This window comes from Somniosus microcephalus, chromosome 16, assembly GCF_052327205.1.
Source record: "Somniosus microcephalus isolate GS21.2 chromosome 16, FLI_Smic_1.0, whole genome shotgun sequence".
NCBI lineage: Eukaryota > Metazoa > Chordata > Chondrichthyes > Squaliformes > Somniosidae > Somniosus > Somniosus microcephalus.
The window spans coordinates 49141147-49158314 of NC_141002.1; the positions used below are offsets into that span (position 1 = coordinate 49141147).

Here is a 17168-nt window from a genome sequence, read left to right on the forward strand (position 1 = left end):
TAGTTTGTTGAGTCAATCAGTTCTCCCCTCGTCACATTCCTGTATGCGCATGTCACACCCACTCCACTGCAAACTGACCCAGATTTTGGCTCAGCAAATACAAAGAAATGAAGACTGGGACTCTGCTACCAGAATCTGCCAATGAGTCTCCTACAGCCTGGACTGTATCATGCTATTTTATTCCCCTACAGAAAGGGCTCACAAGAGGGAATACTCCAACTAGACCCCAGCCTAGATAAATATACATGTATCAATAAAATGTTCACGAGGCCTGCATTTTTAAAAATCTGTAAATTTTTAAACAATATATTCTACTGCAGCGCACTCTCAAATAAGGCACCACGTTCACTTTATCCTGTTACTGCAAAAACGTTTGACCATAGTCCAAGTCGAGCAAAGGCTGAATCGGATTGCTACGCTCAGAGAGTGATGCTGAAACAGCCATTGTAGGGAACAAAGCTGGCCCTTGGGGGTGGGGTGGAGAGTTGGGATGAATATCACAGATTATTACATGCCTGTAACACTTCATTCAAAAATGGTAGACTGGGCAAAGAACTGAAATACGAGATGACTTTTAGTTTTTTTGTAAAAAGCAAAACAACAGAAATATACTGAGTGGGACTAAATGAAAACACAGCTGTTTCTCAGTTCCCTGCTGCATATTTCCTTAACTGTAGGTCCTAAACCACAGCCATATGCTGTGGTTAGGTCCTGAAAGGTCACTGATTGATCTGAGGAGATCTCTACTTAAGCTAAACATTTTGAATAAACACTACCTCGCTGAATACCTCAGAGAAGCCAATAACCTCTGCAAGAAAGCTTGGACAGCTCCAGGCAGGAGCACTGCTAGCTTAAATGTTCTTGTAATGTACTTCCAGTTTTACTGCCACCAATGCCACGTTCTCAGACATCACGTTCAATTTGGCAAAGTAAGTGATTGAGCAGGATGGAAAAGAATGATAAATTGCAAAAAGGGACAGCAGGCGAAAAAAATAAAAGCACGCAGCCAGTTTTCCTCCTGAGAACTGCTTAAACTGCTGTGTACAGACAGCGACTGCTCTGGTAATCCCAGTGTTTGTGCGGGGATCATGTTTCCATGACGATTTCTGCAGACTGTACATAAACAGACAAAAATTCAAATCTTCATCAATCCAACTTCCATTGACCTTGAAAAAATACAAGTGCTATCCGAATATAGAACTGCCTGCCCCTTTAAGTAAACGGCATCGTTCATGCACTTAAGTGGTTCAGTGCTAAACATCCACATGAAAAACAGGTTTGACGGACAGCCTCCCAATACAGCTTCACATCGAAATCTTAAACACACTGTTAGGATTGAAAATTGGTAACCAGAATGAGATGGCCTTTAGGAAGGGTGGCTGTAGAAGATATGTAGGGGTCAGAGTTTTCAAATTTTACTGACAAATTTCTGCCCCCCGCCCCTCTCCGTTTTTTTCAGAATTTGATAACCTGCCAATAACAACTAGTTTTCCCATTTATTTTGCCTTGATTGGCAAATATTCCAGCTGGCTGCTCAAAATCCTAGACTTCCTGTTTCTGCCCTACATTGTGATTAAGGTATGAAATCCTAGTGTAATATTTTCACCTTGTACACCCATACATACAGAGAACACACAGAATCAATAGGCACACAGGGTTGTGTCGCCTTTGGTTCTTCTGCCAGTCACCTTAAATCTGTGTCCTCTGGTTCTCGACCCTTCCGCCAATGGGAACAGTTTCTCTCTATCTACTCTGTCTAGACCCCTCATGATTTTGAACACCTCTATCAAATCTCCCCTCAACCTTCTCTGCTCTAAGGAGAACAACCCCAGCTTCTCCAATCTATCTACGTAACTCAAGTCCCTCATCCTTGGAACCATTCTTGTAAATCTTTTCTGCACCCTCTCTAAGGCCTCCACATCCTTCCTAAAGTGCGGTGTCCAGAATTAGACACAATACTCCAGTTGAGGCCGAACCAGTGTTTTATAAAGGTTCATCATAACTTCCTTATTAAATGTTTTGAGTGTAGGAATACATGATTCCAGTGTCCTTATGACTAATCCGATCCCAGGACCAGATCACTGTTTCTTCAGCCAATCACATCACAGAGTTGCAACTAATCAGATCCCAAATTCCAATGCCTTGTCAGCCACCCTCTTCAACCACTCAGATCCTAGAACCATATTGGTATGGTAATTTCTGATTAGCTCAGTCACAAAAATCATCCATCAGCAAAAAGGTTTTGTGAGGACCAACCACCAGGACAATTGTCTCTTCCTCCCTCAGCTAATGCATTGCAATTGTTCCACAATGGAAAAGAAAACCGGGCGAGGTGTCCAACACTCTGAAGCAGCACATGCTGTGAAATATTGTGAGAACTGATTGAGAGGTCAAGTGGGGGCAGGTGCAGAACAAACTAAAAGGAGATGCCATCCTCTTGAGAAGATTATGACATATGAAACAATCAATTGGCATTGATAAGTTGCTTTGGTTGTAGTTTTAGTTTGACTACAATAGAAGGAATAAGTATAGAATGTGTATAAAGTAACTCCTGGCTAGAAACTAAAATAAAAGGGCAAGTGTTAAGCCCCAAATTCTAGCGATAGCAGCAGGAGATCAGCAAACAAGAGCAGGACTTAAGTGTCTGTAAGGAATCTCAGAGTATTCATGTAGTAAACATTAGAAACTGCACTCCAGGCCATGGACTATCTGTGAGCAACATCATAGGAGATCTACTAGTATTATATAACACACTGTGTGGTACTGGTTTATAATACTCCGTAAAGAACACACTGCACACTACGTTATAATGCTCTTGTATTTTTTCTACTTACATATTATCTATCTGTAGAAATGGTACATTAAACATTCTATTGTAGATGTTTACCTCATAGCAATTAGCACCTCAGCCGCATAATACATTGTGCGCTACATGGGATACAACTCGTGCCCATATTAAAAGAGAATATAATTCAACTTACAGTGAGCAATGCCATGAAGATCCAGCAGTAATATAATTTAAATGCTACAAGTGCACATATATATGCTGTACTCCAGGCATCACACTTTATTATACATGTAAACCAACCTTAAAATGCTGTGCCTTTCCGAATTGCCACCTGAAACTGATAAGCATATTCCAATCTACAAACGTACGATAGCAAAATACTGCAGATGTTGGAAATCCGAAATAACAACAGAAAATGCTGGAAAAACTCAGCAGGTCAGGCAACATCCGTGGAGAGAAATTTGAGTTGACATTTCGGGTCGAACCCTTCTTCAAAACTGGAAAGAAAAGAAACTGTATCGAAGGCAGGGCTGCGATCGGACAAAAGAATAAAAGAAACAAAAGAAGTAAAAGAGATTAGAAGCTAGACGAGATGGTAATAGGCTGAGATTAGGTGTAAAGTGTACTGGCAGGGCAAAAGATAGCTGCCAGGTGTGAGAGAGAAACAAAAGGAAAGGGGGGGAAAGGAGTGGAACAATTACAAGAGAAAATGAAATGGGGGCCGAGCTTATGATCTGAAATTGTTGAACTCGATATTGAGTCCGGAAGGCTGCAGAGTGCCTAATCGGAAGATGAGGTGCTGTTCCTCGAGTTTACGTTGAGCTTCCATGGAACAATACAAGAGGCCAAGGACGGTGAGGTCCGAGTGGGAATGGAGCGGTGAATTAAAATGACAGGCGACCGGAAGCTCGGGGTCACCCTTACGGACTGTCCGATCGCAGCCCTGCCTTCGATCCAGTTTCTTTTCTTTCCAGTTTTGAAGAAGGGTTTGACCCGAAACGTCAACTCAAATTTCTCTCCACGGATGTTGCCTGACCTGCTGAGTTTTCCCAGCATTTTCTGTTGTTATTTCCAATCTACAAAGTTCCCTGGCTAAACAGTGATTAAACTCTGAGCGACCCCAGCCTGGTATTAACCCATCTGAAATAAATGGTTTACACAGGCGTAAAAATAATACCAACTGGAAAAGCTAGAGATGTGAAGCTTTATTTTCCCACTATATTATAAATGGTTATAGCACCCACCTGTTTTCCCTATACTGGGAATTTGAAATCAATACTTGTCCATATAAGCAGATTTAGCTATGGAGCTGTGATGTCTATTTATTTATCTGGCTGCACTGGTTAACAAAAACACTAATTACTTATTTTCCAAGAATAATTTAGAAAACTGTTGCAAACTTCTTTCCAAATTTTGTCACTCAATACATGTACCTCTCCACCCACTTCCCTGCCCCAAACACCATAATCCGACTCACCATGAACAATACCATAGGAGATCTGCTAGTACATATCCAGAATCTAAAAACGTTACTTATGCGCACACTTCCAGCCTGTGACACTTCAGAAATCATGCACCGTTTCATGCAAATTCTTTGTCACATCTAAACAAAATGTACAAAGAAACACAGACAGTTATTTATAATGTATAGGAAAGCTCCGCAGGAACAGAAAATATCGGAGTCACAAAGCCACAATATCTGCAGTCCCTTAATTAACCTTCTTGCAAACAAAGTCAGGGTTCTGATCTTTAGCCTGAATGGCAGTTAACTTTGAATGAACTCATTGGGGGCAATTTTAGCTTTAATCGGTGGGCGAAAATGGGCGATAGTGAATCAGCAACCTGTTTTACACCACCTCCAATTCTCTTTTCCACATGAGTTTTAATTGGGCGGAGTGTAAAACAAGCTGACAATTCGCTCTTGCATGTTTTGTGCTGCCGACCAAAGACAAGCTTCATCCCCAATGGTTTCTGTAGCACAACTTACCTTACTTGAGATTTTATGTCCTTATATTAATTTTTCAGTAAATTTGATAAAAAATTACAACATTTTTAGCGGCAGCTGTGATCAGTCACCTCATTGTGTAATCAATTGCGTTATGACATATCTATTTACAAGACATGCAAATCATGTGCAAGTCACTGAACCAAGACGACCCTGGCCCTTTATGATTAAATGGGAGATTTTGCTCACCGGTCAGTGGGCTTCGAGTTGTAGGTTGTTGCTGTCCAGCTTAACACCGTTGTCTTATTGGCTGTCATCGTGTTGGTAATAGGCATGTTCCTTCACCTGTGAAGGGGTATAAAATATAATAACTCAGTCAGATTTATGTTATTATTACTATCATTAATAATAATCTTGTGACTACTAATATGGTACAATTAATTACGATAATTATAGTGACTTTGATTGTTGTTATTACAATTATTTTGGTGACTATTAGTACTATGGTTTAATCCCATTTTTAATCGATTAGAATCATAGAATGATACAGCACAATAATTTGTCCGTCGAGTCTGTGCTGGTATTTTTCTCCACATGAGCCATCTAGTCTAATCCCATTTTCCCACTCTCTCCCTATACCCATCAATATTTCTCTTTTTTAAGCAGCTATTTAGTTCCCCTTTGGAAGAATGTTGCACAGCTCCAACAACAATTTGTGTCATTTTAGGATTTTCACACTGTAACCAAGAGTGGAGGCAAGAGAGGCACCAACTTAATTTCCCATCCCTGCCTTCTCTGACAAGTTACATACAGGTGAGGAAAGCTATTTGACTTAACTTGTCCATCCAAAAAGATACCAAAGTCCTACCACTGTATCTAACTTTCTCTTAAATAATTCTAGGGTTTGCGCTTGCACTACCCTCACTGATAATTCCATTCCATGCAAAGAACTTCCTGACAAGTCCTAAATATACCTTCAACCAGTTTAAATCTGTGAACTTGTGGCCTCACAGTACCCCCATCCTAGAATTGAAATTCATCTTGAGGAAATACTTTACAAGCTATAAGTTCAGAGCTCCCTAATGGGAAAATTTGCTGCTTGCTGTTGTACTTAGCTATACAACCAGGAGGTGCCAGTTTTGATTCTTGGTCTGTGCCGAGCCAACCAATCCCAGCTGGTGCAGCACCTGATTGGGGGGGGTGGGGGAGGGCAGGGAAGGAATGGACAGGGTTCCCCACACCCAGTTGCCATCCAAGGACCCTTTTGTCCAGTCTAGAAGTGTGCCAAAGGCAGGGACAACTGCCCCTCCACTTTCTCTCTCTGCGTGAATATGCTTTGCTTCTACTTGTTGCATCCTTCTTCTGTGAGGTTCTAAAGCACATTTTACAGTTCTGGTCATTGATAGGTGTGGCAAGTAGGGCTGGCAGTATTATGCTATAAGTAACACTTCTTACTTACTTACTTAGATGTCAGAGACGCATTACGTAAGGGTCTAGGTTGACAATCTCACTCCGAGACTCCTGTTTGAGCTGAAACAGTTAGTCTCATAAGGCTGGCCACTGAACCGAAGCAAATGGCTATAAACTTAGTCCAAGGGAGTCCTGGGTTCCAGCAATTTACTGTCTTCTACCCTGCATGGATGCACTATTATGAACTGCCAGTCAACAATTTGGAAGAACAGACTTAAAATTTAATTGTCTGCAAAAAGATTGAAGGCTCCCCAGTAGCTCAGTGGGTAAAGCATGCGTACCATACTACGGAGGCCCCGGGTATGTTCCCTGATCTATGCCAGGTTAGCTTATCTCAGCTGGGGTGGAAGTTGGGGTTTAAAAGTGACTTCAACAGCCCTGGGATAAAGAGTGTAAAATCGTCCAGGAATCTAACTCCGATACACTGACCCCCTTCTGGAAAATGAATGTGTGAATGTTAGGTGAGGACAAAATTAGGCTTGATTGTGATACCTTACACAATTGAGATTTTGGATGCAGATATTATTTTCCACTTGTTCATATTTTAAACTATTATTCTGTGAATTTTGAATGTTGAATTATCATCACCAGGGAAACTGGATGATCGGAGTTATGAGTCCGATAGTATGAAGGACTGAATTATCATCAGGGAAACTGGCTGGTGGGAGTTACAAAAACAGCTTTTTATCCCTGGTAAAATGCAGCCCTGTGTGGCCAAGTTCTAGTGCAAATTTGAGCGAAATCTGCTAAATTGAAGCCTTCCCACAGAGTGTTTCTCACACAAATCCAAGTAATAGGTGGAAAGGATAGAGTCCATGGACATAGTCTCTTGCGGTGTATGTACTCTTGTCTGGCATCTCTTTCTTGCTCGCCTCCCGGAAACATAAAACCCAAACTTTGAGCAAAATATTCCAGTGCCAGAAACTAGGACACAACATCTTCTGAAGAAAACAGAATGATAAAAAAAGTGGAAAAGAATACTTGCGTCCTTCAAATTCTGCAGTTTGTTTTCCTCTGGCCCTTTAAATACTCACTTCCACAATCAACTGTTGTCCAGAAAACCTAGACATTTGTTATACATGGGCGATTGACAGGAAAATAATGGGGGCGTCAAGAGCTAACCTTCATTTTAATATTGTAATAAAGCTCCTGCCTCTTTTTGGTAGGACCGTTGACTTTGCTTATTAGAAATGTGTCTCGTTGTGAAGGAGCAGGGTTAGGGAGCTGAAATTCCTGTTTACGAAGCTTAACGATGTGACAGGTTGTATGAAAATCATCGAAGGAAATGGCTGGAAGGAGTTATTGACCCCAGTAGAGCGAGATGGATGAACTTTACAAATACACAGTGGATGCTGATGTAGCCCTGGGTTAACAACCCTGTTTCTGCTGATATAACTCGCCCCTCCCCTTACGCTGCTGGCTTCAAAAATACTTTCTGGCCAATTTTTTTTTCCAGTTATCAGCACTCACTGTTCAAAACAAAAATAATCAAAAAACAAACAAACAGAAATAAACAAATGGACATTTAACATGATAAATCTTTGTATCTAGGCTTAAAATGATCTCTCATTAAATGGTATACTTGTAATGTTAACTGTAACCAGACAGTAAAATAGGCAAATAAAAAAACCTCCACTGTAAAAAAAGCTATGATCAGACGACAGACCATTAGGCAACAGTGGCCATCATGCGCACTGATCATTACACTGCAATAACCCGCACACCACACAAACTGTTTTGTTTTACGTGCTAACTCTGCTCGTGCCATGCCTTCGACCAGAAATACTAGATTTTAGTTGTTGTGGCGTTGCATGCATACATATGTCTCCACAGTTAGGGTTTATTCTCTGACTGGGACATCAGCAGCAGATTGGAATAACCCAAGAAAAATGGCTATTCTCTCCCAGGAAATCCCACGTAAAGGGTGAGCAGTTGGTAGTGCCACAGGAGCTGCAGGTCACATTCACAATTCCATCTACCGTTCAATATTAGCATTATGCCAGACTGATCATTACGCTGCACTGACCATTAAATGACTCAGAGTTTTGTACTGCCGCAACATGTGTAACACACAGAGTATTCCATTACATTGTCCTTGAGGCACTTAGAGGTTGTCCGGGAACTTGCCCCCTTCCCAACACAACGGTGTCTTGGATTCCTGTGCTGGAGACACTGTGGGCTCCATACCCTTGATTCTGTAGAATAGTACGCGTCTTTGCCTTCTTACCCCAAACCCCCACCCATACTTACTGAATGGTTGTAACTCTAGCCTAATAAAAACCTCCTGTTGTACCCTCCTTGTTCTTGGTGGATCCACCCCATAATCTATGACCTAGAATAGATGAACAGAGATTATAGGTTGTATCACAAACCCTGTGTATGTACATTGATTTCTAATAGGTGGATGCATGTCTTCTGAAGGTTTAATCAAGGAGGGATACTTACACTGTTGTTAAACACTGACCAACGATGGTCTTTATTTCAGTATATACTCTACTTCAGAATACCTGATGTGAAGAGTGCATAACCCTAACGACGCAGTAGAAGGAAAATAACAGGAAGACACCATTGTCTGTCAAACAAAGAAGCCTCAATAAAATATGTGAAATGCTCAGTGTTCTATTTTTCCAGACACTCTACAATTCAGATCTGGCACTGTGCCCAGAACTGGGAAAAATTTTAACTCTCTTCCTGGCTTCTTCTTTTACTTGTAGTCCATTAAGTAAATTAAACACACAAGGAGATCAGTTATTTTATGACCAAATTTGGTCAAAGAAAATTCTCATGGCAATCACACGCTGCGTCAGACTAGGCAGTTGGACTTTCTTCAGCTTGTTTTGTACATTAGAGTTATTTGGAGCAGTACAGCCCAGTGACTGAGCTATCCATGCAGGGCTGAGTCTCAATTCTCTGCACAGTAACTTCAGACCAGAAAAACACCTACATCCAAACAGTATTTTCACTGAATAATATTTAAATATACTCACCCAGCATTCCTGCAAGAGGGAAAAAAATTGAATTCATACTCTGTGCTAGGATTTCCATAGAAATGCCTGTGGGGACCTCGCCACTGTATCTCTATAGAAATATCTATGAACACCTTCCCACTGTATCTCTAGAGAAACCCCTTTGGGGTCCCCTAATGGCAGTGAATTTATCCAGTGACGAGCTGAGCGAGCCACACAGACCAGGATGATAAGAACATAAGAACTAGGAGCAGGAGAAGGCCATACGGCCCCTCGAGCCTGCTCCACCATTCAGTAAGATCATGGCTGATCTTCAACCTCAACTCCACTTCCCTGCCCTATCCCCATAATCCCCAGATGCCAGGTTTGATCCTGGGGTGTGGTGAGTTAGCTGATCTCAAATGAGGGGGGACAGAAAGATGGGGGGGATAAGGATGCAAAGGTTGTACTATGGGCTGCTGGATTATGATGTGGAAAAATGGCAGAGTTCCTGCTCCCCATAGTTATCCAGTAACTCCAGCTGGAAGTGCACATGGACATTAGGGAAGGACAGGATTAGGGTTGACTGAGATGCTCTTGCAGTTGAATCACCTGCCAAGACTCACTCTCAAAGAATGGGTGCTTGAGTAAGATACCAAAGTGTTACCAGCGTTCATGAAACTCTGCCTTATGAAGAGTCAACCCCTTCAGCAGAGGAAGAAATGGGAGCAAATTTGGCCAAGAAAATTAAAAAAAGAATCCCTTTGGATAAACCCTACTATACCGCCATGGAGGCTGGTGTACAAACCTCTACAGAAACTCTTCTCCATACCCCCCTCACTGCATCTTCAAAAAAACTCTTTATATCTATTGTCATCTTCTACTTCCCACATTATCGCCATGGAAACCACCTTTCCATTTATGCCATATCAGTCAATAGAGACACTAACTACAAAATTATCAAGCGTAGGTACAATAATGGGTAGAAATGACTAAAAGTGGTATGAGTTTAGATATAACTATGTGTACAAAAGGATAAGAAAGTTTATAACTATGCAACAATTGTGGGTATGAGGCATATATTCATTTTGATATATGCTGGTATAGTAAATTAGTTTAAAGAAAGACTTAAATAAAGCACCTGATCATTTTCTAAGAAATATCCCAAGATACCACACAGATAATGAATAACTGTCATTGTCGTTATGTGGGCAAACAGCAGCCATTTTGTATGCAGCACGATCCCACAAACAGCAGAGATGAATGATCAGTTAATCAGTTTTTGCTGGTATTTTTTTGAGGAAGGGATATTGGCCACAATATCAAAAGAACTGCGGTTCTTCGTAGTGCCATGAGGTCATTTCTGCCCACCTGTACAGGTTGAACATCTCATCAGAAAGATGACACTTATAACAATGCAGCTCTCCCTCAGTACTGCACTAGAAAACCAGCCTAGAGCAGTGTTGTGCAATAGAAATTGATGACTAGCCACAGGCGTAGCCCCGGTGATACTATTTTAGCCACATGCACTAATTTTAGCACGTCACCGGAGAAGAGGATTTCAATTTTGGGCCGCTGTGTTGCTGGCAGTGGCACTCAGGTAGTTCCTGAGTTAGGGGGAGGGGAAGCAATGGGGAGAGCGATCAGCAAGGAGGGACCAAGTGGAGGCTGGTAACTGTGTTTGGCACTGCAGTGAAGCTGGGAGGAGCACTCCTGCACCTTCTGGCTCCACCTTCAGCCAAGCATTTTTTTTTAAACTTACCTTTTTGATGGCGGCCTCCACTGGTCCCTTTGAGGAATGCTGGTTAGGTTGTATGCAGAGCACATTTTGCTGAGCACAGTCAGTCTGGAGCCAGCGGTGTTCAGGGCAGCCCAATTTTGCATAGGGAGCATCAAACAGGTGTTCGGCCCCCTATTTGCATATGCATAGGGTCTAAGACATGTTTCCAGCGCGGGCCCTGGACGCCTCTTTTTGTGCCTTCACCAATATGGTGGGCGTACACTTCTGGTGTGTAATGAGTGCGTGCACCCCATCTGCCATACTGGATGCTTAGGTGCCGTTTTGCACCTGAAAAACGGGCGAGCCCATCACATTTCTAGGCCACTATCTTTTATTTAAATATACATAGTGGGGACTGGAGCCTGGAGCCAATGACAAGATCTTTAAATCAGTATTGCTGCAGGTTACGAGTCATTAAACAGTGTACAATAACAGGATCATGGTGTGATGACGTCATTGTGAACGGCTCGACAAGCATATTCTCCTCGGAAAACTTCAGGGTTATAAAAGATCCTGCTCCATGGAGCACCTGCACAGCATGCTGGCCAAGGAAACGGTGCAGCACTAGTGTTTCCAGAGCTCTGGGGGGGGGGGGGGTGGTGGCGGTGGACTGAAGTAATTCTGCCCCAAAACTCACCACTGAGCCATTTACACTCCTTTAAATTGTAAAAATACATTGCAGCTGTATCCCTGTGAATGGGTCATTTCAATGTAAAAACAGAAAATACCTGTACACAGGTCAATCAGTGTCCCAAAGAGGAAAAACAGATAGACATTTCAGGTAGAACCATTCATCAGAACAGTTCTGATGAGGTGAACCACCTAAAACATTAACTGTTCCTTTTGTTCAAATGTTAACTGACTTCAGTTCACGTTCAGCTTGTTGTTTTTATTTGAGATTTCAAGTATGTGTGGTTTTCTTGTTATCTCATTTTCTTGTACTTCAACTAACTTCATCAACAACCATGGGAAGTTTTCAAAACCAAAATAATTGGTGACACCTCAGCACATCACTTTATATCAGAGAATGTGCCAAAAAATTGATATGTTTCAATGAAAACTTTGACATGTCAAAAGGAGAATTAAAAAGTAGTTAATCTTAAAATTCATAATTACAGGGAAAACATTTATTAGACGTTACAAGTGGGATCAGTGAGGATACCAAAGAGAAGCATTGACAAGTTTAGGAATGCACACTTCTCCAGCTGATTAACTTTCTCGCTTTTAGTTAGGCAGTCTCACTCCCTAGGGGATGATGTAAATGCATGAAGTAACTCAAGCAGGCCTCAAAATTACTCGCAAGAAGTTTGGCGGAAGGCCAGGCCCACAGAAAGGCAGCTAAAGAAAGAGCCAGGATTCTTGTCTATAGTATGTAAATCTTGAGGGAGCAGGCCAGTAAGTCAGTGTGCAGTCAGAGTCTCCAGTGCTAAACATTGCCAGGAATAACCCATTGTCCGCTGGAACAAAAGCACGAGCTCCTGCATGCGAGCCAAAAGAGGCCATCTGGCTACCCTGTATAAAAACCAGTGTTAAGAATTTGACCTGTGGGATATCTTTATTTGTGCTGGGGAGACGGGCCCTGGAAAGAAACAGGGGACAATGTCCCGTGTGTGAGTTTAGGATTACATGTTGTAGTGAAGTAAAAGGTAGGGAAGTTAACCCTTGCAGACCTAAAAACTTCAACACATACAGCTAATGGATCCAAACTGGTGACAGGAAATTTTACAGGCAGTAGATCGGTACAGGCCGATACCAACACCCAGGGACACTTGTACTAACCTTTACAGAATTAGTTAATTTCTTCAAAACCTTGGGAAGTTTGTAGTAGTCTGTACAAATCACTGCTTGCACAGGTTTCCTGCCATGCTGGAAATCTGCACCGTTTTAATGTCATGATAAGTGTTCATTTGGGGAGTGGGCATAAAAAGAGACTTCACAATGTGACCCCAGTTATAGAATACACATATACCAGGGGTGAGCTTGGACACAAGTCCAGAACCATACACATGCTGAATTGTATGTTTCACTTTTCTTTAAGTAAATTACTTACAGCAATTCCTGTTCCACACATGCTAACCATCTGCAGTCATCGCTTTTTAGTGTCAGTTTGTCTGTGATCTGATGTGCCTCAATAATTCCGAGACTCGATGTTAGCGAAACAAAACAAGGCTTTTATTAACTTAGAAGGTAACACGCAGTGGAGAGAGGTATCTTCCATCTGGAGGTCTGCAGTACTGGATATGAGGCCAGACTGAGCTTGCTTACATAGGGGCCAGGTATGGGCGGAGCCCTACACACAATACATTACAATATACAATACAATGGTGAGGAGACGGAACTGAGGTAAGGGAACTGAAACCTGAAACCAACCACAGTCACAGGCAGTGATGAATGGAATATTTCATCACATGATCGTTGGCAAAAATCAGCACCACTCCCAACTCCGCTTCTACTTGCTGCTGCTGGTCCGGGGGAATTGAACCTTACTGTGGGCAGGAAGATTCAGGATATTCTTGTGAGATCAGGAATTCCTGCCCACAACATGCAGCAGTGTTCAATCCCCTGCAGCAGCAGCAGCAAGAAAGAGTGGGTTAGTGGCGCTTGGCTGAGGTGGCAACAGAAAATACCAAAATGCACCCAAAACACCCCGCAAATTCTCCTCAACAAATGGGGGAAAATCCCCGCAATTTTTGCCAGTCTTTCGCTAAACAAACGATGGAATATTGGTTATACTTGCAGCTTAAGTAATGACTAGCCTGTCCCAGTGCCCTTTCAGTGTAACTGCATTCTATAGGCTTGTATTCATGGCTGTTTCTGAGGCAGTGCAAGCTATATTTTGAATAAAAACCGTTGGTCAACCTCCGCTAGTTTTACAAATGTTTTGTATGTTCTTCCCCCAACCTCCCCCCGCCAACCTCCCCAGTTCTGGAACTGACCCAAATAGGGCGTGAATGCACGAACACTGCACAATAATAAACAGGAGATCATTCTATGTATCATGAATAGCTAAACATGTGACTCAGTCATAGTCCATTTTATCTGATTTCTGAAGCTCTTTTATGGAGCTCGCTGCATCTATTGCACTAAATGAATCTTGTATCTGGGGGAGGGGGACTGCATTTACTTATTTCACTTCCACCCACACATTCAGATTCATTTTATCTGCTTCTTCAGTTACCCAGTGTTGCATGGAACGGAGCTTTTGTCTGACGGCGCTGGGCAAAGTTGACAGTTCCAGAATTGAGATTCAAGTTGTGGTTTTATGAGTTTTGAAACACTAGATTCACCAGAAGTGAGGATGGTTATTGATGGGAAATGAAGCAATCTCCTACTCTTGCCACCCAGTGTCAACATTAAACACTCCCAGTTAGCTGGAGAGTAATGATCACTTTACACTGCCTCTCAAACACTTCTCAGTTCAGTAGTGCACAGGTTAGAGATGCAGAGCAAAGCTAGTTAGCATTGCCCTCTTAACACTCCCAGGTGAATTATAGCATATATGTACTAAGCAAAGCTCTCTCTACACTGCCACTCAAAGCATTCCTAGGCCAGGTGCAACACGAGTCAGAAAAAGAGCATAAATCATTGCACAGATTTATAGATACATTTTATAGATCCAATGCATTAAACAACTCCCCATTCTCCCATTACTGCACAATGCGGTGGGGAGAAAGCGTGGTGGGGTGGGGTGGGAAGAGAACGCGGGGGAGTAGGGTGGGGAGAGAGCGCGGGGGGTGGGGTGGGGAGGGAGCGCGGGGGGGGTGGGGTGGGGAGAGAGCGCGGGGGGGAGAGAGCGGGGGGTAGGTGGGGAGAAAGCGCAGTGGGGGGTGGGGTGGGGAGAGAGCGCGGCGGGGTGGGGTGGGGAGGGAACAGGGGGTGGGGTGGGGAGAGAGCGCGGGGAGAGAGCGTGGTGGGGTGGGTGGGGAGAGAGCATGGGGGGGTGTTGGGGGGGAGAGAGAGCATGGGGGGGGTTGGGTGGGGAGAGAGCGCGGGGGGTGGGGTGGGGAGGGAGCGCGGGGGGGGTGGGGTGGGGAGAGAGCGCGGGTGGGGTGAGAGCGCGGGGGGGGAGAGAGTGGGGGGTAGGTGGGGAGAGAGCGCGGGGGGGTGGGGTGGGGAGAGAGCGCGGGGGGGTGGGGTGAGGAGGGAGCGTGGGGTGAGAGCGCGGGGGTGGGTGGGGAGAGAGCGCGGGGGGGAGAGAGTGGGGGGTAGGTGGGGAGAGAGCATGGGGGCTAGGTGGGGAGAGCGCGCAGGGGGGTGGGGAGAGCGCGCAGGGGGGGTGGGGAGAGAGCGCGGGGAGGAGGTCGGCCAATTTCAGCAGGTTTGCTTGAGGGACCGAGGAAAGCACTCCTGCATCTCCTATTAGAACTACTGTATTAGACTTCATCTTTAGAGTCCAAAGGACTGCAAAATAGATGTCACACATACTCCATGAATGGTGTTGAAATAGCTACGGATGAAGTTGAGAGAGAGCCTGGAGGCTTGGTAGACTCAATGCTAAACATGTTTAACCAATACTGAGCAGCATTTAACAACATCAACAGGACGTTGAACTACATAGTCAAAACATTAGAATGTGTTAGAGGAGGTATTGATCAAACTTTGCTCAGACCACACTTGAATATTGCCTCCAGTTCAGATCGCCAAGAAATAAGAGAGACATTCAAGCGCTGCAGACAGAGAGGAACCACAGGACCGAATTCTAAGTATCAGGGCCAGAGTTATGGGGAGAGACTTGGGCCTAGAAATTGGGTTCTGGTCTTGCCAGGGCTGTAGCGCCAGAAAGTTTGCGCCAGCGGTAATGCGGCAGCGCCCGACGAAAATTCAGGTGCGCCGGGCCCAGACGGCGGCGGGCGCTAAAACCCTCCTTTAGCGCCTCAAAACGGGCGTGAACTTGGGTTTCCCGGCGCTAATCCCCCGCTGCGGCACCCGATGCGGTGCGGCAGGCGGGGGAACTGCAGACCTCCTCCTCCTGTTAAGGAGGAGCTGCCTGCAGCCGACAACTGTCCGGCGGATTGACCCGACATCTGAGCCCGGCACCTCGGGGAAGTGCCGGGCTCGCATGAGACACTGATCAGGGCCGCGGGGGGGGAATGCAGGAGTCCGGGAAGGGAGGTGCGGGCAGGCGGCCGCCGGGAACGCGGCCGGCCGCCGCTCCACCTTTATGCGCCGGCGCACACTGGGGGAAGACTCTGTTGCCAGAGTCTTAGTTGCGCCTGCCACGGGCGAGGCGGGCGCAACTGAATTTCGGCTTGGGGCCGGGTTACCACGGCAACCGGGACGCTGCGCACACCGATGACGGCCTAGAAATTCAGTGCCCTTAGCGCCGATTTTGCGGCGCTAGAGGGCCTAGCGCTGCAATTGGCGCCGGTTCCTAAATTGCCTGGGGCCCTTCCGCGGCGGTAGACCGGTAGCGCTGCGCCGGCACCGATGACGTCATCGGTGTGCGCAGCGTCCCGGTTGCCGTGGTAACCCGGCCCCAAGCTGAAATTCAGTTGCGCCCGCCTCGCCCGTGGCAGGCGCAACTAAGACTCTGGCAACAGAGTCTTCCCCCAGTGTGCGCCGGCGCATAAAGGTGGAGCGGCGGCCGGCCGCGTTCCCGGCGGCCGCCTGCCCGCACCTCCCTTCCCGGACTCCTGCATTCCCCCCCCGCGGCCCTGATCAGTGTCTCATGCGAGCCCGGCACTTCCCCGAGGTGCCGGGCTCAGATGTCGGGTCAATCCGCCGGACAGTTGTCGGCTGCAGGCAGCTCCTCCTTAACAGGAGGAGGAGGCCTGCAGTTCCCCCGCCTGCCGCACCGCATCGGGTGCCGCAGCGGGGGATTAGCGCCGGGAAACCCAAGTTCACGCCCGTTTTGAGGCGCTAAAGGAGGGTTTTAGCGTCCGCCGCCGTCTGGGCCCGGCGCACCCGAATTTTCGTCGGGCGCTGCCGCATTACCGCTGGCGCAAACTTTCTGGCGCTACAGCCCTGGCAAGACCAGAACCCAATTTCTAGGCCGACGTCATCGGTGCCGGCGCAGCGCTACCGGTCTACCGCCGCGGAAGGGCCCCAGGCAATTTAGGAACCGGCGCCAATTGCAGCGCTAGGCCCTCTAGCGCCGCAAAATCGGCGCTAAGGGCACTGAATTTCTAGGCCTTGAGGTTTTCAGCCTAGAAAGGAGCCAACTAAGAGGCGATCCTACAGAGGTATACAAGATTGTTACGGATATAGAAAAGGCTTGCCCAGAATATTACTTTAAAATCA

At 45.3% G+C, this 17168-nt stretch overlaps 1 protein-coding gene across 1 annotated transcript in view; it reads right to left on the minus strand.

Annotated features, from left to right (window-relative positions):
- The window catches only part of LOC147106143 (DENN domain-containing protein 2A), a 127247-nt gene that overhangs the window by 80267 nt on the left and 29812 nt on the right, over positions 1–17168 (minus strand). The window contains exon 2 of the mRNA XM_086008967.1: positions 4983–5078. Coding sequence (XP_085865093.1) covers positions 4983–5068 — 86 coding nt within the window. The 5' untranslated portion in view covers positions 5069–5078. The remainder of the gene's footprint in view (positions 1–4982; positions 5079–17168) is intronic.